This window comes from Marmota marmota, unplaced genomic scaffold, assembly GCF_001458135.2.
Source record: "Marmota marmota marmota unplaced genomic scaffold, marMar, whole genome shotgun sequence".
Lineage (NCBI taxonomy): Eukaryota > Metazoa > Chordata > Mammalia > Rodentia > Sciuridae > Marmota > Marmota marmota.
The window spans coordinates 1468478-1490878 of NW_026000205.1; the positions used below are offsets into that span (position 1 = coordinate 1468478).

Consider the following 22401-nt stretch of genomic DNA (forward strand, 5'->3'; position numbering starts at 1 on the left):
CCCCCCCCCCTTCTTTGTCTTCTCTCTAGGCCACTGAACTTTTCCAGTTTTGGTCAGGGGGCTCTGGCCCACCCTGGAATGTTCCAGAGTGAGTACTTTGTGTTCTGGCTTGGCACCTGACCCCCACCCTCCACATTTATGACCCCACCTTACACCTTCCAACTCTCTTTTGAACACAAATTCTGGAGCCGAGCTATTTGGATGTGAATCCTCGTCCTGCTCCTTGTTGTTCATGGGCCCCTGGGTAGGTGATTTCAGTGCTCAGAACCTCAGTTTCTTCATCTCTAAAATGGGGGCAATAACAATACCTGTCTCACACCCTTGTTGGGATTTAACCCTGTTGGGATAAATGAGTTTAACCTGTGTATAATGTTTAGTGTAGGACCTGCATATAGGAAGTGCTCAGGACCGGGTCTGAGCTGGGCTAGTGGGGAGGGGATGGGGCAGCAGGAGCCCAGAAGAGAAGGGATGCCATAGGCCCTGTCAGGCTGGGATGGAGGGAGGAGGCTGATGACTTGAGTTGGAGGGGCTGTCTGGAGATGTGCAGCCTGCGAGAGGAGTGGGCTTGGGCCTGGAGGATATTATGAGAAAACAGCTTCCCAGAGGCTCATGGGAAGGCACTTGTAAGTCCAGAGTGTTAGGAGCCTCTGTATGTCCAGAGGCTGCTGGGACTGGTGAGGGGAGTTCCAGAGACTCATGGGAGGGCATTTTCCATCCCAGAGAGGAACCAGTGGAAGCAGCCTGGGTACTGGAAGGGCAGTGTGGCCCCAGGGAAGTGTTGAGGGTGTTGGCAGAGAAAGGGTTAGGTGACAGACTCGGGTATCCAGTTTGGGAGTGGAGACATTAAACTGTGGACAGAGGAGAATGTCAGAACAAGTCCCTGGTGCTGAAGGAATCACAGGTTTGCGGGGAAGCCGTTCACCAGCACCGTACTGAGTGCTGGCTCCCCGCTTTCATGGAGCCGATATTCAAGTGTGTGTTGGGGTGCTGAGTGGTAATTAAATCATCACCTACATAAAAACATGAAATTGAGATGTGTGAAGTGCTGTGAAGAACCACGGGAACTTCTAGGTTGGAGGAGAAAGTTCTGGGGATTTCTTTGAGGAGATAACATTGAAGACCGAGGAAGGCTTAACCAGGTAAAGAATGGGGGTGGGAATATTTCAGACAGAGAAAATAGCATGTGACAAGGCCCTGAAGTAGGGAAGTGGTGAGATCCAGGAAGTGAGAGATGCCAGTGTTTAGCAAATGGCCAGTCAGGTATTTACTGAGCACCTATAAAGTGCCTGGTGCTGTGTTCAGTTTTGAGACCCCCACAGTGAACAAGGGAGACCGAATCCTCATCTTCATGGAGCTTATATAGTTGGGGAGGGGAGGAGATAGACAGTAAACATGTAAAAATCAAGATTTAATAAGAAAAGGAATAACTATGAGAAATAAAGCAGGGTACACATGCTCTATTTTATTTACTTTGTTTATTTTTTGGGGGGGCCTGCCACTTGCTGGACAAGAGCTCCAGCACTGAGCCACCCACCAGCCTCAAGAGCTCTGTTTTAGACAGGGGTCAGGAAAGCCCTTTCTGAGAAGGTAGCATCAGAGGAATGAGCCTGATGACAAAAAATCATGTCAACAAGCAGAGCACTGGAGTTTAGCATTCAGAATTGAAACGACAAGGACTGGGGCAGAGGGCCCGGGAGGTGGGGTCCGAAGGTCCCTGGAGCTCCTTTCTGATCCTGGTCTTTTGACCCTTGACTTCTCTCCTGACCTCTGACTCCCAAGTTTCCTCACCACCCTCTCTCCTGGGCTTCTGGGGCTGTGTCTGAACCTATGGCCATTAGCCGTAGGTGGCTATTTACATTAAAATTAAATGATGTGGAAATTCAGTTCTTGAGGTGCGCTGGCCACGCTGCTGCTCAGTCACATGTGGCCAGTGGCTACTGCATTGCGTGGAACGTTTCCATCAAACAGAAAGTTCCACTGGACGGCTCTGCCTTGCCACCCTGGCCTTTGGCTGGATGTCTAGTCATTTCTTCCAACACTCCTCACCCTTCAATCTCTCCTTTCTCAAAACCCTCCATCTTCTGTGTCTTCTCCCATCTCTTAAGACCTGCTTTCTCTTCTCTTTCTGGCATTTTGTGAAAGGCACTGGGTTTGAGTCCAGGCTCCACTTCACCCTAGCTGTGTGGCTTTGAGCAGGTTGATTGTTCTCTCTGTGCCTCAGTTTCCTCATTTGCAAAATGAGAAGAGCAGTAATTGCACCTACCTCATTGGGTGTGAGTGTTCAATGAGACCATGCACGTAATGTGTTAGCACAGGGTCTGCAGTCCCTGCCTCCCTGCACCTCTCCACTCTGCTGACCCTGGCTTCCTTTGTCCCTTAGCGTGAAGCCATTCTCACAGACACCGTTCTCCTTGTCACTGACTCCCCCATCTACTGACCTCCCAGGTAAGAGTCTGTTATCTTCCTCTCCTTGTGTGCCCTCTCTACCTTTGACCCCAGGTCTCTCCTTCAACCTTCCATTAGTCAGGGAACACATTCTTACCGAGGCAGGGTGTCTGGCCGGGGGCAGGGTGTTTGTTTGGAAAGGTAAGTGGCAGAATTTGCAATGATTAGGAGCACAGCTTCTGTATCTAAACATCCTGGGTTCGTGTTCTGCCACGTGCTAGTTTATAAGACATTGGGAGGTGTATTAGTCAAGATTCTTTCAGTTGCAAGAGAAAGAAACCCAAACAAAACTGAATAGAGTGGAGAAAAAGAATTTACTGGTTTCAATTAACATATAGTCCAGAATTGTGGCTTCAGGCATGGCTGGATCTAGGGGTTCTTAGGATAGCACCAGGACCTACGTCCATCTGCTTTCTTCAATGGCACTTCCATTTCCCACCTGGCAGCCAAGATGGTTTTCAGAAGTCCATGCTGATGTGACCCTCAACATCAACATTAACTGGTGAAAGAGCAAGTCCAAAACCTATGGCTGCAAGTAATATAATATCCAAACGACTAGTGCCTTACATAGTAAAGGCTTTAATGATTCCACATAACAACTCTGCAGGTGGGCTGCCTTTGTGTTCAGCAGCTCAACAATATCAGGATTGGCATCTCTGTAGTTCCCTTGGCCTCTGTCTTACTGTGGCTGGATGGCTTCTCTAACCCCAGACATCACATTCTCAAGCAGGACTTGGCCAGGGCCAAAAACTTTCTCCTCCCAAAGTTCTGTCTTTTTTATTCAGGAAGAAACTCCTTCCCAGAAGCCCCCCAGCAGATTTCCCCTAACGTCTCATTGGCCAGGACTGTGTCACATGGCCACCTCTAGCTGCATGGGAGGCTGGGAAAGTGAGTATTTAGCTTTTTCAGCTTCTAAGTGGAGGCAGGCAAGAGAGCACAGTGCCTGAGACAGTCAGTAAATGTTAGCCATTTTTATTGTTTCTTCTTCTCTTTCTCTAGGGTACGAGCCTCCCCAAGCCCTCTCACCCCTGCCTCCACCTGCCCCATCACCCCCAGCCTGGCAGGCTCGGGCTCTGGGCACTGCCCGGTTGCAGCTGGTGGAGTTCTCAGCCTTTGTGGAACCACCCGATGCAGTTGACTCTGTGAGTGAGGTTTTGGGATTGTCACTGGGGGATTTGGGAACTTGAGGGTGATGGGGAGGGAATGCATAGAGTGGTGCTTCCCTGAATGGAGGGCGTGTGAAACTGGCTGCTGGGCCCCACCCCCAGAATTTCTGATCTAGATGGGAAGCTTGAGAATTTGCATTGCCAACCACTTCCCAGATGATATTGAGGCAGCTGGTCCCAGAGACCACATTTTGAGAACCACTAGCATAAAGGAACTGGAAGGTCATGGGGTCTCAGGTTGTGAAGATCAGAGAAACTCCCCAGGACATCATCCATCCATCTATTCATTCATTCACCAAACACATTTGAATTCCTGCTGTTTGATAGGTTTTTGAAATATACATTAGGAACCTGGAGAAGCAGATCTTATTGCTGGGGTCTCAGATTTCTCCTTGGATAGGATGAAGATGGATGCTGTGCTAGTCAGGATGGGCTGGCTGTTAGAAGAAACAACTCTCAGCTTTCAGGCATTGAACACCATAGACATTTTTTACTCATATTTCAATGTAGGTATTCAGCAGGAATCTTCCACATGGTGATTTGGGGATCCAGGCTCCTTCCATTTTATGGTTCTGCCATTTTCTAGGACTTCAAAATCGGTTGCTGGATTCTCTGCATCTGGCCAGCAGATGGAGGAAGGGAGAGAGGCAAGATTATTCTGGTATTTTTTTTTTTGCCTCTGGCTTGGATGTGGCATTGATCAAGTCTGCTTACATCCCATTGGCTAATTACATTATCATGTGGTCCCAGCTAACTGCAAAGGGACCTGGGAAATGTAGTTTAGTGCAGTGAAAAGGAGTGTGAACCCATAGCCACACAAGCACCAATGGAATCATCAACCACAGTAAGTGGTGATGCTGCTAAAACTTGAGTTGGATTAGGTTAAAATCTTTCCATGCCACTTGAGGGAAAAATTAAAGTCTGTTCAGTTGCCCACAAAGATCTGCATCTGCTTGGTGCGGTGTCACACACCTGTAATCCCAGCAGCACGGGAGACAGACAGGAAGATCATGAGTTCCAAAGCCAGCCTCAGCAACAGGGCAAGGTGGTAAGCAACTCAGTGAGACCCTGTCTCTAAATAAAATACAAAAAAGGAAAAAAAAAAAGGGGGGGCTGGGGATGTGGCTCAGTGGTCAAGTACCCCTAAGTTCAATCCCTGGTACCAAAAAAAAAGACATCTGTACCTTTCCATTCCCTCTCTGCTTGGACCTCCTGTCCTCTCATAGTCTGCTCCAGCCACACCAACCTGCTTGCTCTTTCTTGAACACACCTGGCCCACCCCTGCTTTAAGGGTTTTGCACCTGCTGTTCCTGTTGTCTGGAATGTGCAAACCTCAGACCACGTCGTGACTCATAATCACATACCTTCAGGACAGTTTATTTTCTTATAGGCTTTCCCAAACCACTTGATGGAAATTTCAGGTGCCATCACTTTCAGCTTCTTTATTATGATTTCTTTTCATAGCATACATTGCTCCTTGAAATTTACATTAATTGTAGGCTGATTTTTAAGTTTTCTTTCCCTGCCAGTAAACTGTGAAATCCATGAGGTCATAGACTTTGTCTTGTAGTGCCAGGACAGAATAATGTCTGCATACAGCAGGTTTCTCAATGCATGTCTGTTGAATAATGAGTATGTGCTGGCATTGAGGAAACTCAGTTTTTGTGGAAATACTGAGGAATAATTCTCCCCAGGAGTCAGCAAAGGCTTCCTGAGATGACAGTAATTGAATTGGGCTTTGAGGGTTGCATAGGGGTTTGCCGTGTGCAGCATTAGATGCTCCAGGCGTAGAGATGGGCAGAGCATGGAATTTCCAGGGAAACAAATAATAGAGTAGTGGGGAGGGGGTGAGGCTGGGGATGGGTGGGTGCTGCTGGTTTTCAGCTTGCTTCCTCTTAAGGGCAGTTGGGGAACCATAGAAAGGATGGGAGTAGAGAGATCCTCTCTGACTGTGATCAAAGGAGGCTTCCGGAGTTAGGCAGATTTGATTAACTTGGGTCTGGAAAGATGGACAGAAGATTTATACTGGAGGAGAAGATGGGAGAAATTAAGAAATCATGAGAATGGGGTCAGATAGGGAGTCTTGGATATGGACTATGTGGATTCCCATCCATCCATCCATCCATCCAACCACCAATCCATCCATTGAATGTTCATGAGCACTTGTATACAGGGCTGGGTTGTGGGTTTTTCCTGGAGGCACTAGGAAGCTATGAAAGGATATGGACAAGAGAGGGCCAGGGTCTGCTATCTGGAGAGCCCTGCAAGGAATGAGATGGAGGGGAGATAGTGGAGACTGGGGCCATGCTGGAGGCCGTGCTGGGGGCCCAGGAACTGGGAGTGCTGTTTGGGGCAGATGGGTGTGAACAGTGTACCAGTGAACAGTGTGGAGCACCAGGTAGGGGCTGTGGGGATGGTGACAGTGTGGGATGGCCTCATGCAGTGAGGTCAGGAGTCCAGCCCACTCCCCACCCCCCACTCACGGTTGGCCTTCCTCAGTACCAGAGGCACCTGTTTGTGCACATCAGTCAGCATTGTCCCAGTCCTGGAGCACCGCCATTGGAGAGTGTGGACGTCCGGCAGATCTACGACAAATTTCCTGAGAAAAAGGGTGGTCTGCGGGAGCTGTATGATCGAGGCCCTCCCCATGCCTTTTTCTTGGTCAAGTTCTGGGTGAGTTCTGGAAGCAAAACCAAAAGTGCTTAAAGACCATGTGACATCCCAGCTAAGGCCACTGGCTAGATGGAAGAGTCTCAGGACTTCTCAGGACAGCCTGGGCCTTACGGGTCAGTCCTCAGGGCTTTAGTGTCAGTCTCTGTTGCAAGAAGGAATGCTGAGGAGTCCAGCCCCTGGAGCAGGATGGAGGCACTTGAGCCTCCCCAGAACCCGCTAGGCTGCCATCCCCAGTCATGGGACTAATATGTCTTAGGATTGGCTTTCCACGTTCAGGTCACTCCAGGCCCCACCTGACCACACCAACCTTGTTGCTAAGGAACAGCCACCTCCCTTAGCCCATGGAGTTGTGGAGGATTCTGGTCTCTATAGGTGGGACTGAGACTTTGCTAGTTTCCACCAGATTGCTAGAGAATGTCTTGCCCTGGGGAAGTGACTAAAGGAGCTGGGGAGTGGCTTTGTAAAGTTCTGTATTTAACAATCATTTATTGGACGTTTATTATACCTGATACCAGGTGCTATGCATACTCAGCCCTTGGTGTATCTGGATTTCACATCCACAGATTCATCAAGCTGCAGGTAGAAAATGTAGTTAGGCCTACGAAGGTTGTGTTTGTGCTAACATATACAGATTTTTTTTGTCATTATTCCCTAAACAATACAGTATAACAACTATTTACATAGCATTTACATTGTATGAGGTGTTATAAGTCACCTAGAAATGATTTAAAGTATACAGGAGCATGTGTGTAGGTTATATGAGGAACTTCAGGGTCTACAGACCTTGGAATCTATGGGGAATCCTGGAATTAGTACCCATGGAAACCAAGGGATGACTGTATATAATTGTGACTAAGAATCCATCTTGGGTGTTTTTTAGGCCTATTTGGTTTGGTGTCCAGTACAATAACTGACACTTTAGGGGCTCAACAAATGTTTTCTGAATTTCAAGGGGATGTTAACTCCTGAGGTAACCAGGGTGGTGGAGGGATCTAGTCTCTCAGGAGAAAGCCTGCTGGGGCCTTGAGCTGTCCTGGTCTTGCTGGGTATGATTGACTATCGTTTTAAAGCTTTCTGACTTGTGGTGTGAAGGCCCAAGATGACTCTAGGTATGTGCTGCAGAGATCTTGGGCACTGTTAGGGCTTAAGACAGGCCCCACCAACTCCCAGGTCTGGAGAGACACCTACTTAGGAAGCCTGCTGATAAGGGCTTGGGTGTTGCCTGGCTTCACAGGGTCCTGTTGCCAGGATGGAGGATGGAATCAGGCTTTTGAGGAGACCTACGTGGCAAGGTGTTAACAACTTAAAGTTAGGAAGAGGAGAGGTATCCTCTACCTCCCAAGGAGGTGGCTCAGACTCAGGCTTCATTAGGCCCCTCCTGGTCTAATGACACTTGACCACCTGTCTGTACACTTGGCATCTGGGATGATGGAGGGGGCCTTACCTGGGAGCACCAGCTGAAAGTGCTGGAGTGTGTTCTGGAGAGGAGTCCGGCCCTGTTGCTAGGGAGTAGTATTTACCTTAGCAACCAAGGTAGTGAAGGGCTCTGAGGGAGGCCATTGGGTCTCAACCTGTTGCTAGGGGTAACTGCCTCCTTAGTAACTGGGCCCTTGGAAGGGGCTGAACTCTTATGTTAGGGCTTCAAGGGGAAAAATATGAATTCCAGAATTCCTTGGCTACTGGGGAGAGAGTGTCAGGACCATTTTGAGGACCCAGACTTTTCCAACACTGATGGGATGGGTGGGTCTTCTCCAGAAACCAGCTCATGGAGATACGGGAACTTTGAAAGCTGAGGAAGATGGTGGACAACTACAGGGGCAACAGGAAACCAGGCTCTGGGGCAGGGTTTATAAAGATGTCCCCTCCTACTCACCCTGTGCTTCCCCATCTCCCAGGCGGACCTGAACTGGGGCCCAAGTGGTGAGGAGGCGGGGGCTGGCAGCAGTGGCGGCAGCAGCGGTGGCTTCTATGGAGTGAGCAGCCAGTACGAGAGCCTGGAGCACATGACCCTCACCTGCTCCTCCAAGGTCTGCTCCTTTGGCAAGCAGGTGGTGGAGAAGGTGGAGGTGAGGCTGGAGGTGTGGGCGCCATCTCCCCTCTGGGGATGCCACACAGACCATGAGCCATGATGGCACAGGCATTTGTGGGGTGTGGGGTGTGGGGAGCAGTCGCAGCCTCTGGGGGTTTTAGTGTGTGAGCTTGGAGCTAATACAGGCTTCGGAAGCCACAGATAGGGGGCATTTTGAGGGTGGAAAGGTGTGAAGATTGTCAGTAAGATTCAAAAGACTCTATGGATTTGAAGGATTTGCAGGGCAAAGAGGTTCAGAAGTCACATTTAGGGCTTGCTGGGACCTTGGGGGTTTCAAGTACAGTTTGTAAGTATCATGGGGCAAGGGTCTTGGAGGGTTTGGAGGTCCAATAAGGTTGTTGAGAGTTCAGAGGACGTGGAGGGGTTTCTGGTTTGCCTGCTCAGATCCTATGTCAGAAGACACTGAGTGTTCAGTGCCTGGTCTCTGGGCACTGAGAGTGGGTTGTTGGAGGGGAGACAGCGGTGGAAGTAAGTGTGGCATCTGAGGGGCATGCTGGGCCCCATTCCTAGGTGCCCTGTGTGTGTCTTAGCCACTGTCCTCCCCACTCCCTGCCCCCATTCAGACGGAGCGGGCCCAGCTAGAGGACGGGCGCTTTGTGTACCGTCTGCTGCGCTCACCTATGTGCGAGTACCTGGTGAATTTCTTGCACAAGCTGCGGCAGCTGCCCGAGCGATACATGATGAACAGCGTCCTTGAGAACTTTACCATCCTCCAGGTGATGTGGGGGTGGGGTCTGGCTGGAACAGGGGCCCTGACGTAGAGAAGAGTGCTCTCCACAGATCCTTAGCTTAGGGGATCCCTTTACCCTGGGGACTGATGCAGAGGGAGCTCCACAGGGAACCCTCATCCTGGAAATTGAGGCAATAGGGACTCTAGAGACGACCCTTAGCTCATAGGCTCTGTTCCCCTAGGGAGCTGATGGGGGACTTTACAGCACTCTCACATAGGAGGATCCCTCTCATTGGGGAAATTGACATGGGGGACACCTCAAGGTGATTCTCAGTTTCCCAGGGAATCTACCCTGGCTCAGGGATCATGAGCTAAAGGGAGTCCATTTAATTTGGGGGGATGTGCTGAGGTAGAGATCTGTTGACTGGGGCATCTGGTGACTCTCTTTACCTATGACATGGTGGAGATCTCTGAAACCTGGGGAATATGACGTGGTAGGATTCGAGGCCTCTCCACTGCTGATCCTCAGCTTAGGGACAATCCCTGTTGTCCAGGGAACCTGACCCATTGGGCACCTTTTTACTTGGGGGAACATAATGTGGTTTACTGGCAGGTGATAAAGAGGCCTGCTGGGGGTCCCCTGGTAGCCTGGGAAGGCCCCAGGGATCCTTCTAAGCATAAGCCCATTCTCCTGGCCTCCCTGGCAGGTGGTGACAAACAGAGATACCCAGGAACTGCTGCTCTGCACCGCCTACGTCTTCGAGGTCTCCACCAGTGAGCGTGGGGCCCAGCACCACATTTACCGCCTGGTCAGGGACTGAAGAAGGAGCCCACAGTTGGCTCAACCCCAGAACACCTTCCTCCTAGGAAGGACCCTCCAGCTCTCTTCACGATTCTTATTTGGGAAGGGGGCTGTGATGGAAAGGGGCTGACCACAGAGGCCTGAACAACAAGGACTGTCTCCTATTAGAAAGGACCCCCAAACCTGCTTGGTGAGCTGAACAAACCAGGACTGAAGATAGACCCCAGTACTGGGACCTCACAGGGGGTGTCTGAATCTCCTGAGCATCAGGGATTGGGGACAGGAATAAGACAACCCCCAGGTACACCACTGGTTTCCTGGCCTCTAACTCTCTTCTGGATGTTTTGGCAGGCCCTGGTTCCACATTGGCTTGTCTTCTTTCCTTTTTTCCAGCTGTCTCCTCCCCTAAATATCTGCCCCCCCCTTCTGATCTGTGATGTCACAAATTGAGGATTAACCTTTTTGTGCAGAGCCAGGTGGGCCCTGCAAATATTTTGTTTTTTTAAAAAATATAACGAAGTATTTATACGTGGGTGTTAGGTTGTGGCTTTTTCGCAGCTGGGTAAGGAGAGGGGTGCGTCTTTCTAATCTCATCTCCCTTCTTCTACGTGAGCCTCGGGTTAGATTGCTGCTTTCCCCCATTCAAAGCGTTTTGGTTTGTGTTCTGACAAAGAATAAGGCTATTTTACCAAAATGTAGGGGATTTATTTGAGGTTTGAGTGAAAAATAATCTTGTGGGAGGTGGTAGGCCAACAGATGAGTCAAGGAAAGGAAGTATGTGTGGAGCAGGAAGCCCCAGGTCCCCCTGGGGAGGTGGTGGCAGTGGCCAGGCAGACATCTGGGTCCCCAAGGGAATGAGGAGGTGGAGGGCTAAAGGGAAACAAATATTTACAAGTCCAGGGCACTTGAAGGGGTCGGGGTGGGGTCTAGCGGTATCGAGCCAGCCGGTTGTAGTAGACGTGGTCCAGGTTTCTGCACAGGAATATCGAGAGCGTCATGAAGCCGAGCTATGGAGAAAGGAGACGCGATCAGAGATGACAAAGGGCTTCCAGTGAAGGGGGTGACTTTGGCCCTGGAAGCAGAAAAGTCAGAGGGTGGGGTTAGGGTAAGAAAATAAGGCTCCCAGGCTCCTGTGTTGTGTGTGTGTGTGGGGGGGGGATAGGTAGAAAATGGGTGGGGCTAGAGGAAGAAGTGGGTAAGTTGAGAGCTAGAGAATGGTAAGCTGAGCTACAGCAGTGATGAGTCCAGGAACCATGAGTAGGGGAAGCCCTGTGTCAACAGGTGGGGAGGCGGCGGGGTTGAGCCCGAGAAGGAGTCAGGTCGGAAGCAAGCCTAGGGTCCTTTATTCTGGAGGTTCATCTGTTTCCCCCTCCACTTCAGCTTCTACGTCCACCTCAGCCTCCACCTCTGCGCTAGAACTCCCAGTATCAGGTTGCTCTTCCTCTTGATCCGAAAGCCGCCAGGGCCCCAGGGCCATGGGAAGCTTGCCCTGCGGGACTTTTCCCCCCCAGTTGGGGCAAGCACCGGCCATGCCCCATCCACCCCACGAAGCACTGGTACGTCCGCTGCTGGTGAGGACGCCACAGCGACCGCCACCGCTGTCGGCACTAAGGCAGGGCGGAGGGCTTGAAGTACCCGGACCCATATGCGGCTTTTGTGGCTCGGGTTCCCGGCGGGGTGCTTTGCGCCGCAGCTGTAAGCTCAGCACCATCACACTCACCTGCGAGGAAAGGGGAGGGATAGTGTGGCCAATAACAGGAGGCTTTCCTGCTACGGCCAATCAGGGCTCACCGAAGCTAGGTCTCCGCCCCCTCCCATCCTGAGGCGGCAGCGCGAGAGCCAGGAGGGGCGGGACTCCGTGACGCATGCGTCCTTCCCAGGTTACCGGAAGATTTAGGGTTAAGGGTAGGTGTCTATAGACTAGGGCCAATCGCGAGTGTGAGCGGAGCCAAATCACCTCGAGTAGACCGACGGCCAGACAAATGCCCACTATGGAGATGAGGTTGTTGTGCAGCCACTTCTGGAGGCTCTGTGCGCAGCCCTGGACGTATAGGGGAAGGTTAAAGGCAGCTTTCTAGGATTCGCCCTCAGGCCCAACCCTAATATTCTCCAGTTTGGCCTTCTCCTTTCAGACACCGACCCATTTTTTTCCTGTTGCTCGGATTCTCTAGTCATCTCCTGTACAGCCGCCTCACCTCTCCCAAATGTCTCCGCGCCCTGGACCTCAGTGTTAAGGCCCCGCCCTCTCATCAGACTCCGCCCCTTTGGAGGTTCTCGCCCCTCCGTTGTACCGTTCGTTCAAGCCCCACCCTTCTCTCGCCCCCCACCTCAGGCGACACCCCATGCCACACCCCACCTGTTCAGTCTGGTCGAATTAGTTCTGCTCCAGCCCCTTTCTTTCTTTTATATATATATTTTGGTTGTAGTTGGACACAGTACCTTTATTTTATTTATTTATTTTTATGTGGTGCTGAGGATCAAACCCAGCTCCTCGCACGTGCCAGGCAAGCACTCTACTGCTGAGCCACAGCCACAGCTCCTCCAACCCTTTCTTACCTCGCGGTAGATGTGGCCATTTGCAGGGACCACGCAGATGTCTGTACTGTGCCTGGGTCGTGCCCGCGGTCCGAACCGGCCGAGCTGGGGGAAGATAATCTTATCGAAGACTGCGGAGTCGTTGGTCGCCGCCGAGGAGTTGTAGCAGGAGCAGGGCACGCTGTGCGCCTCCGACCCGTTGCCTCTCAGGACGCGGACCCGGAACCAGTCCTGGGGAGAATACCAGCCGCAGCAGCGCAGCTGAAAGAGGGATACCAGTCAGGACTATCAGGTCATGGCGGGGAGCAGGGAGCTGAGTGGTTCATGAAGGGCAGGGAAAGGTGAGCTGGGCAGGGAAAGGTGAGCTGGGCTGGGACCGCGATGGAGCCAGGGCTAGGGCCAGGAGAGACACTTAAGAACATGGAGAGATGTGAGTCACGGGGTGACCTGGGGCTAGAAGAAAGCATCACGTTGTGAACCGGAGATTGCGTCGGAGGTGCAAGACTGCCTCCCACAGGGTTAGGTGGATGGGTGCAGAGCTACATATCTAGGGAGTGGAGTCTCTCCAAGGGTTGGGATCTGTCAGAGTCAGAGGTTCCAGCACCGGGTCATGCAGAGCTGTTGGGACTCCCGCCGCCTCGTGAGGGCAAGGGCGGGGTCTTGAGGTAGAGGGCGGAGTCGGGGTACTGGGCTACGTTGGAGCCAGTTATATTATTATCTGGGGGTGGGGCCATGTCGGGGGTGGGGTTAGAATGAGCGAGCCCTGGAGCTGGAGGCTGGCCCCAGTAGGGCGGAGTCTCCTTGACGGATCGAGCTGAACTGAGCCTCGTTAGAATACTGAGCTAGAGAAGGGGTACACCTCGGGGTTGGGCTCATGTACCTGGAACTGCACATAGTCCCAACTCTCCTCGGCCGCTGTCTCCTCCGGATCAGCACCATAGTTTTGGATGGCCTCTAGCACGATGTCCTGCACTCTTCGCTCCACCTGAGAGTTTGTGGGTGAGGCTGGGCCTCATCAGCCCCATCCCACTCCAGCCCCTCCCAGGCTGTTCAGTGCCAACGGGTTCCTGGGCATATCTTTGCACTGACTTGGTTCCTCCCTGAATGGTTAGCTGTTTCTCTGTTGCTCAGAATCTCTTTCTACGCCTTTCTGTCATCCTCTATTTCTAGAGGTCATTAGGTGTCTATAGCATTTCTGGGACTTCTATTTCTCCGTCTCTCTCCCTCCCCACCCTCCTCCATCAGCAGGGGCTTGTTATGTCGCTCAAGCTGGCCTCGAACTCCTAGAGTCTAGCGATCCTCCCACCTCAGCCTCCGGAGTGACTGAATATCTGAGACTGCTGGCTGTCCACCATGCTGGACTTTCCCTTTGGATCTCTGCATTTCCCTCCCTCTGTCTATGTCCTTGTGTCTTTCTCTGTGTCTGTCAGCCTCTGTATCTGCATCTCTGTCTTTCGGTATCCTTGTTTCTTTCCATCTTCCTCTGCCGATTATTTTTTTGTCAGTGCCTATCTGCTTCCTCCCTCCCCCGCCATCTCTCCACCACTCCTGCAAACCCCACACTACCTACTCAGCTGCCAGGGATGGGGTGCTATTGACAGGCGCTCACCCGGACCCGCTGAGTGGAGATGAGGATCCCCAGGGTGATCTGCGTGGCAAACAGGAGCAGCAGCATCCCAAAATACTAGTGAGTAGAGGGGAGAGGTCAGGCTGACCTTTTCCCCTGGCCTTTTTCGATGGGGAAGTGTTCTTGAGGATGGCCAGTGGGCAGGGCACTCACCAGACCCAAAAGGCAGCGGAGCTCCTTGAGGGCCCCCACACAACCCAGGAGGGCCAGGCCCATGGTGAGGATTCCTGAGATGGCCAGGACCTTGGACCAGATCTGCAGGGCCACGAAGGTCAAACCTGGAAGAAGTGAGAGACAGTGATGGTGGACCCAAGTACACAGCTCCAGGCAACTCCATGCCCCACCCAGGCAGCCACCCAAGTGCGTGCAGTGTCCTGGGGGCCTCTCCCTGTGCCCTGGACCTCCCTTTCTCTGAATGTTTGCTTTTCTCTGGGACCGTCTTTGCCCCATCCTGAGTCTCTGTTTCTCTTCTAAGACTTTCTCCTACTGTCTCCCCACCTGTGTTTTCCCCCATCAGCATCTGTGTCCCTCTATTTGGCTCTCATTTTTCTCTTTTCCTCCTTTAACTCCTCCTCACACTGATAGTGTCAGCCCCATCATTTGTTCTGTGACTTTGCCTCTGTCACTTAAAACCCCTGGAAGCCAAGAGAATGATATTTATTTCCTAGAGTTTTTTTTTTTTAAGATCTAGTTTTGCTCTGTTGCCTGTCTGGCCTCAAATCCCTGAGTTCAAGCGATCCTCCTCCCTCAGCCTCCTGAATAACTGTGTTATTGCACCTGGACACATAGAGCATAAGTTGAACCCAACCCTAATGCAAGGCAAACACTTAGTAAATATGAGCTTACTTTCATTATGTCTATTAATATAACAATTTTGCCCTTTGCTTCCTGCTGTGTGACACCAACAAGGGACTTCCCCTCTATGAATCTCAAGAGATGGGAATGTTTATGGGAGGACCTGATGAACATCAGTTCAAGATCTGACACAGGAAGAGCTTGAGAAATGAATATTGTTGTCACTGTTATTATTATTATTGGTACACACAACCCCATTTTCCAGAGGAAGACAGGTTTTGAGAAGCGAGTGACAGTGGTGAGGCTGGCATCTGCCTGGGGAATTGGGCATTCTTGGCCTCGTTAGGATAAGGGAGACCGCGGGAGGCTGCTTGGTGGCAGGCTGGGTCCAGGTCTGCTACAGGAAGGCCCTCCCTGACTGCCCCAGCCCCCTCACCCACAAACGACACGAAGCTGGCCTTGTCAATGAGTATCCAGATGCCGAAGCAGAAAATCAGGCTTCCCAGGACCTGGGGAAGGAAGATGAGAGTGTGACGGTGGACAGGGGATATGAGGTCCACGAATGGGGCTGGGCTGGGGCTGGGGCTGGGTAGCCACGCGAGGCAACTCACAAAGAAGAAGAGGTTGAAAACGAAGAGGAAGTACTTGATGAGGCTGAGACAGCTCTCCTGCGCCGACATCTTCACCTAGAGTGGAGAGTGACTGGCTGGATGGACCAGACAGAGGTGTTGGCAGCGGGGAGACAGGCAGAGCGACAGAGGCCGAGAGGAGACACAAAGAAAGGCCAAGAGGAGGAAGAACACAGAAAGAGGAAGTTCCAGCGGTGGAGGGGTGGGGCCCCTCCCAGTCCGCTTCACTGGAGATGACTCTGTCTCTCTAACCCGCCCCACCAGGACGCACTCTTGTACCTGAGGGGCCTTGGAATTGGTGGTCACCAAGGACACTGTGGATGGTCCCTCCCAGGTCTCCATGGCTCCTGCTGGGGGATCCACAGGGACTCCTAATCTACTGACATCTGTCTGGGCACCAGTACCCCAGGGCTGTCTCAGGACAGCAACCGACCTCACAGACACTCTGACCTCATGGCCTGCTAAGCTTTCCCATCTCTGCATCTGCTCTGTCCCCCTTTCCCTGCTCTGGGTCTCTTTTCCCCACCTCTCTAGGTCTCTAACCCTCTCTCCCTGGGTCTCAGTCCTTCTCTGGCTGGCTGGCTTCTTCTCACAGAGCCTCTGTTCTCTTATGAGTCTGTTCCCACACCTGTGTCTCGATTCTCCCTCTCTCTGGGTTTCTGGTCCCTTCTCTCTGGGATCTTCTCCTCCTTCTTCTGTCTCCCACTTGTCTTTGCCCCCCTCTCTCAGAGGAATCTGTGCTGTTCTAGACCAGAGTGCTTCCACATGCCAGTGGGGCAGGGGCTGGGCACCTGGGAGAAGTGAAAGTGCTATGGGCCAGAGGTGGGAAGGTCCCTGGGGGTGCTGAGGGGGGCCAGGTGGTGCCAGCACACTCAGCGAAGCCGGAAGTGAGCCTCAGGCAGTACTTCCTGCCTTTGCCCCTGGAGCCTGAAGGGAGGAGGTCACAGAGGAGCCAGGGTGCTGGAAGGCACCTAGCAGCCTCTGCAGTTGCCCCTAATGTCCCCAGAGGCTCCCTGCCCTTATCAAGTCCCAGATCCCTCACAGATGTCCAACTTTGGAGGTTTCCCCACTACCCAGTCATCCATTGGCCCCTGGGAAACAGGCCTGTGAGGACCCAGCTCCATGTATTCTGAGACTCTTCTTTTGGTGCAACTGGGCATTAAGCCTAGGATCTCATACACACTGGGCAGGCACTCTACCCTGATCTACATCCCCAATCCTCATCTTCTAATTTCTAAATCATTCTGCTGAGCTCTACCTAATTTACTCCTGGATGTCCTTGGGACCGTCACCACATTCCATACAAAGCTTTAGAGCTCCCCCCAATTCTCTCCATCTGGTTTCTCCTTCTGAGGCAGCCCCACCATCTACCCAATCACTATGCCAATTCCCCAATGCTGTCTTCTTCTCCTCCTCCATACCTGCCAGACCCAAAGCCAGATCTTGCTGCTTAATCACATCTCTCCTGTGTCTTATCTCCACTTTTCTCTGAGTCATCAAATTCTCCCTATTACCCATCCAACCAGCATACAAACATGCCATTATTTCTTCTATTTTTAGAGTTTTCCCCTGGAGCCAGGCATGGTGGGAGCCAGCGACTTGGGAGGCTGAGGCAGGAGGATCCCAAGTTCAAGGCCAATCTCATCAATTTAGCAAAGCCCTGACTCTAAATAAAACACAAAAAGGGGTGGGGATTAGCCTAGTGGTCAAGCACCCCTGGGTTCAATCCCTGGCGCACACACACAAAAAAATTTCCCTTTGAACTCACATCCCTGTACAGCTTTTTATCATTTCTTCCTCTCGTTGATAACAAAACATGTGAAATTGGCCATGCCTGCTGCCTCTGCTTCCCTTCAGGTCTTTGAGTCAAGCTTTCATTTTTCACTTATTCACAAAAACTGCTTTTGTCAAAGTTACCAGTGATATCCACATGGTCAGTTCTTGGTCCCCATCTGGCTCGACTTCTCTGTCTCAGTGGTTGGGGTTCCACAGGGATAGTATCTGCATCTCCTGGGAACCTACTAGAAATGCAATTCTCAGTCTCCAGGCCAGACTTATAGTGGTGGTTTTGAGTGGTGGCCTCCAACAAAACAAAACAAAAATAAAACAAACAACCCCCAAATCTCTTCCTAACCCCTGGAATCCATGAATATGACCTTATTTGGAAAAAAAAAAATTCTTTGCAGATGCAATTTTGAGTTAAGGAGTTCAAGGTGAGATTAACTTGGATTATTTGAGTTGGCACTAAATCCAATGACAAGTGAGTGTCCTTTTAAGAGACACAAGAGAGACACCCAGAGGAGTGAAATTCCTAGAGGAACAGGTTACATGAAGATGTAGGCAGAGACTGAGGTGTGCAGAAGAAACCCCTGAAATCACCAGAAGCTGGAATAGGCAAAGATGATTGTCCCCAAGACCCTTTCAAAGAAGTGGTCATGCTGACACCTTGATTTTGGACTTCTGGCCTCCAGAACTCTGAGAGAATAAATTTGTGTTGTCTTAAGATGTAAAGTTTGTGGTAATTTTTACAAGAGATAAATATGCCAACTGAATCAGAAATTCCAGATGTGGGCCCGGCTACTGTGTTTTAACAAGATTTCCAAGTGGCTGATGTGCACTAAAATTTGAGAATAGTGCATTCACATTATTCTTCCTTCCTTTACTGGCCTTCAGGACACTAAACTCTTTTTGATCTTCTTCCTTTCTTCCTCATTGGCTGCTGCTTCTCAGTCTCACTGAAACCTCTTTTTAACTTCTAAAATTTGGAAAGCCCCAGCCTTTTCTATCTACACCCACACCCTAGGTGATTGGCAGTGCCATGGTGCTTACCACAACCCATGTGATATCAGTTTATCTATTTCTATCCCTAGCCCCATGCTGTTCCCGGAACTTCAGGCCAGCGGTCCATTATCTTACTTTTATTCATCCACTTTCCATTTCTATTACAAGATACTGAGGTTGAGAACTTTATAAAGAAAGAGGTTTATTGAGCTCACAGTTTAGGAGGCTGAAAGTCCAGGAGTGGGTGACCCCACTGATCCAGCCTCTGGCGAGGAGACTCCTGTGGCTACATCGCATCATGGCGAGCAGCATCGTAATGGCAGGAGCTCATTTAAGAAGGAGAATTCATGTAGTGAAATAAGAAGCCAGAAGAGAGGGAGTGGCCAATCTTGGTTTTTATAACAACCCATTCTCATAAGAACTAACTCACTGCACAAGACTGCATGAACCCCGTCTAAAGGCAGGACAGTGTGCCCAGTAACCTAACCACAGTGTAATAAGTCTCAACTCTGAATGATTCCATACTACACACATCAACAGCGCCATGGTGGGAAATCAAGCTTTTAACACCCAAATCTTTGGGGGATGAATGACATTCAAGCCATGTTACTCCCCAGGGTCTCCCTTGGCTGTGTAATTGGCATATCAAACTGAACTGTTGATCCCTTCCTACTCCCTGTCCCAGCATTCTCCAACTCAGTAAATTGCCACTGCATCTTCCAAGTGTTCAGATTCAAAGTCTTGGAGTCATTCTTTTTTTTTTTTTAATTTTTTTTGTAGTTGTAGGTGGACAGTATGCATTTATTTGTTTTTATGTGGTGCTAAGGATTGAACTCAGTGCCTCATACACACTAGGCAGGTGCTCCACCACTAAGCCCGCCAAGCCCCAGTCTCTTGCTTCCTCTCTTTCTCTCACCTCTCAATCATTGTTAGTTATCTAATGCTCTATAATAGATCACCCCAAGCTTAGCAGCTTAAGACAGTAAACAATTATCTCATACAGTTTCTGTGGGTCAGGGATCCAGGAGGAGCTTAGCTGAGTAGTTCCTGCTCAGTGTTTTATGAGGGTACATTCAAGATGTTGGCTGGGACTGCAGTCCTCTGAACATTAACTGGGCTGGAGGATCCACTTCCCAATGATTCACTTACATGGTGCTGGCTGTTGGCAGGAGGCCTTAGTTCTTCCCCACATGGATCTTTCCATGACCTGCTTGAGTGGATTTACAGGATGGTGGCCAACTTCCTTTAGAGAATGTGCAAAGAAGAAGCAGCAGTGACTTTTATGGTCTAGTCTTGGAGGCTCTTACCTTACTTCTGTTCATTGGAAGTCAATCAGTATGTGCAACCTACACTGAAAGGTTGATGAATTAGGCTCTGTTTCTCAATGGCAGAGAATTTGCAAGCATATTTTTAAAACTCCATGCAATCCATCAACAAATTGTATCAGCTCAGTTTTTGCAATAGATTCAGAATTCAACTACTTCTCACTGTATACACTGCTTATCCCCCAGATGTAGGCCACCACTCACCTCTTGCCTGGACTGCTGAGATGGCCTCACTGGCTTCAGATTTCTATCAGTAGCCCATCCATACTGTTCTCTGCCCAGAAGCCAGAGGGATCCTTCTGTTAAATGTGAGTCATTTCTTGACTCAAAATCCTCTAATAGCTTTTCACTTCACTAAAAAAAAAAAAAAAAATCCCCACCTTTCACTCTTTGAAATTCTTATTTGTTTATGTGTTTACTACTTTATTTTTGGTGATACTGAGGATTGAATCCTGGGGTGCTTCACCACTGAAATACAACACCCACTCACATCGGACCGTCACCTACAGGGCCTCCATATAATACTGTGCCTCCTGCTACTTCTCTAACCCCACTTGTTACCACTCTCCTTCAATCACTAGGATATAGTCATTTCAGACTCCTTCTGTTTCCAGATTTTTGCTGTTGCTGTTTGCTTGGCCTGGAATGTTCTTCCCCAGGCAATTTACATGGTTTCATTCCTCAGTGCCTTCAGGTCTCTGCGCAAACGTCATATCCTCCAAGAGGCACATTTTGACTACTCGGTCTAAAGTAGATTCCTGACTTACTCTTTTTTTAAAAAAATTTTTTTGTAGTTGTAGATGGGCAGCAGGACTTTATTTTATTTGCTTATTTTTGTATGTGGTACTGAGGATTGAACCCAGTGCCTCACATGTGCCAGGCAAGCACTCTGCCACTGAGCCCCAGCCCCAGCACCCTGACTTACTCTTCATATCACAATATTTTGCTTTCTTTAGCTTTTTTCTTTCTTAACAGCATTCTTGCTCTTTCAAATTCTTATTTGTTTATTTTCTACTTTTTTTTTTTTTTTTTTGGTGGTACTGGGGATTGGATCCAAGGGTACTTTACTAGTGAAATACAACACCAGCCTTTTTGATTTTTTATTTTGATATGGGATCTCACTAAGTTGCTGAGGTTGACCTTCAATTTGTGATCCTCCTGCCTCAGCCTCCTGGGATTACAGCATGTGCCACCATGCCCGACTACTTACTATCTTTTTTTCCAGAATTTAAAATCATTTTTAATGATTTTTAATATCAATAAATATTGACTGACAGGTGCTTTGAACTCACAGCTTTATTTTTCTTTTTTTTATTTTTTTTAAAGAGAGAGAGAGAGAGAGAGAGAGAGGGAAAGAGAGAATTTTAATATTTTATTTTTTAGTTTTCGGCAGACACAACATCTTTGTTTGTATGTGGTGCTGAGGATCGAACCCAGGCCGCACGCATGCCAGGCAAGTGTACTACCGCTTGAGCCACATCCCCAGCCCGAACTCACAGCTTTTCTTGCCTCAGGGCCTTTGCATAATTTTTCACCTAGTAAATCATCCTCCAAGCTTTACTTGAATGTTACTTTCTCAGAGAACTCCTCCCTCTAAATTAGATGTATAGCCTGTTTTTTATGTCACACAACTTAACAATTTGTAATCATGCAGTTATTTGTGATTAGTCAAATATCTGTTTCCCTATTGTGTGAAGCAAAAAATGAAGGCAGCAATGGAGTCTGTTTGTATTTCCACAGTATTCCCAGTGCCTAGTATTTATTACCTCCTTTGTAAATATGTGCTGAAGGATGGAATGAGTCATATAGACTGATCAATTCTTACAGAACCCCAAAATTTCCTTTACATCTCTTTGTTCAATAACAATATTTAAGCCTGTGATTCTCAAAGTGTGGCCCACAGACTCCTGAGACATTTTCTGGGATCCATGAGATGAAATGATTTTTGTACTCCTACTATATGTTATTTGCCTTCTCACTCTCATTATTTTTTTTCAATGGGTGGATCAAACCTGGGGACTCATGCATGCCAGGCATTCTTTCTACCACTGAGTTACATTCTTAGCCCCTTCACTCTCATTTTTCTCTATAATTGATAGTGATACTTTCTAGAAGCTATGGAATATGAATGACTTCTTTTGACAGACTCAGTGCAGAAGCAGATATGAGAATTCAACTGTCTCTAATAAGCCAGCCCTTAAATAGATTTACAGAAATTTAAAACAATGCTACTTGTCTCACTAAATTTACTTTTGTTGTAGCAATTATAATTATTTTTCATATAAGTGTTATTTATACTGACACATAATAATGTTTTATCCCCCTCATATTGGGGATTGAAACCAGGAGCACTTTACCACTGAGCTACATTCCCAACCTGTTTAAAAAAATTTTTTTTTAGTTGTAGATGGACACAATACCTTTATTTATTTATTTTTTTATGTTGTACTGAGGATTGAATCCTGGGGTGCTTCACCACTGAAATACAACACCCACTCACATCGGACCGTCACCTACAGGGCCTCCATATAATACTGTGCCTCCTGCTACTTCTCTAACCCCACTTGTTACCACTCTCCTTCAATCACTAGGATATAGTCATTTCAGACTCCTTCTGTTTCCAGATTTTTGCTGTTGCTGTTTGCTTGGCCTGGAATGTTCTTCCCCAGGCAATTTACATGGTTTCATTCCTCAGTGCCTTCAGGTCTCTGCGCAAACGTCATATCCTCCAAGAGGCACATTTTGACTACTCGGTCTAAAGTAGATTCCTGACTTACTCTTTTTTTAAAAAAATTTTTTTGTAGTTGTAGATGGGCAGCAGGACTTTATTTTATTTGCTTATTTTTGTATGTGGTACTGAGGAT

General features: G+C 49.2%; 3 protein-coding genes across 7 annotated transcripts in view; 2 read left to right on the forward strand and 1 right to left on the reverse strand.

The window, feature by feature from the left end:
• The window catches only part of Tead2 (TEA domain transcription factor 2), a 15059-nt gene extending 4686 nt beyond the window's left edge, over positions 1 to 10373 (forward strand). For all 3 annotated transcript variants that reach the window (XM_015496556.2, XM_015496557.2, XM_048790553.1), the window contains exons 7-13: positions 30 to 88; positions 2381 to 2445; positions 3445 to 3587; positions 6111 to 6284; positions 8180 to 8350; positions 8937 to 9089; positions 9751 to 10373. In XM_015496556.2, coding sequence (XP_015352042.1) covers positions 30 to 88; positions 2381 to 2445; positions 3445 to 3587; positions 6111 to 6284; positions 8180 to 8350; positions 8937 to 9089; positions 9751 to 9864 — 879 coding nt within the window. In that variant the 3' untranslated portion in view covers positions 9865 to 10373. The remainder of the gene's footprint in view (positions 1 to 29; positions 89 to 2380; positions 2446 to 3444; positions 3588 to 6110; positions 6285 to 8179; positions 8351 to 8936; positions 9090 to 9750) is intronic.
• Slc6a16 (solute carrier family 6 member 16) overlaps positions 3458 to 22401 on the forward strand; it is a 51677-nt gene continuing 32733 nt past the window's right edge. The window contains exon 1 of the mRNA XM_048790552.1: positions 3458 to 3587. The gene's annotated coding sequence lies outside the window, so the exon portion shown is untranslated. The remainder of the gene's footprint in view (positions 3588 to 22401) is intronic.
• Cd37 (CD37 molecule) lies at positions 10529 to 16176 on the reverse strand. 3 transcript variants are annotated; one of them, XM_015496561.2, is made up of 8 exons: positions 15711 to 16176; positions 15239 to 15311; positions 14161 to 14285; positions 13990 to 14064; positions 13261 to 13365; positions 12402 to 12641; positions 11803 to 11886; positions 10529 to 10852 (listed from the first exon to the last, which is right to left on the reverse strand). In XM_015496561.2, the coding sequence occupies exons 1-8, from the start codon at positions 15912 to 15914 to the stop codon at positions 10772 to 10774; spliced, it is 987 nt and encodes a 328-aa protein (XP_015352047.1). In that variant the 5' UTR covers positions 15915 to 16176; the 3' UTR covers positions 10529 to 10771. The 3 variants fall into 3 exon arrangements, with proteins under 3 accessions (XP_015352047.1, XP_015352045.1, XP_015352046.1); XM_015496559.2 differs by lacking the exon at positions 15711 to 16176 and adding an exon at positions 15414 to 15623 and having other exon boundaries at positions 10529 to 11565; XM_015496560.2 differs by lacking the exon at positions 15711 to 16176 and adding an exon at positions 15414 to 15613.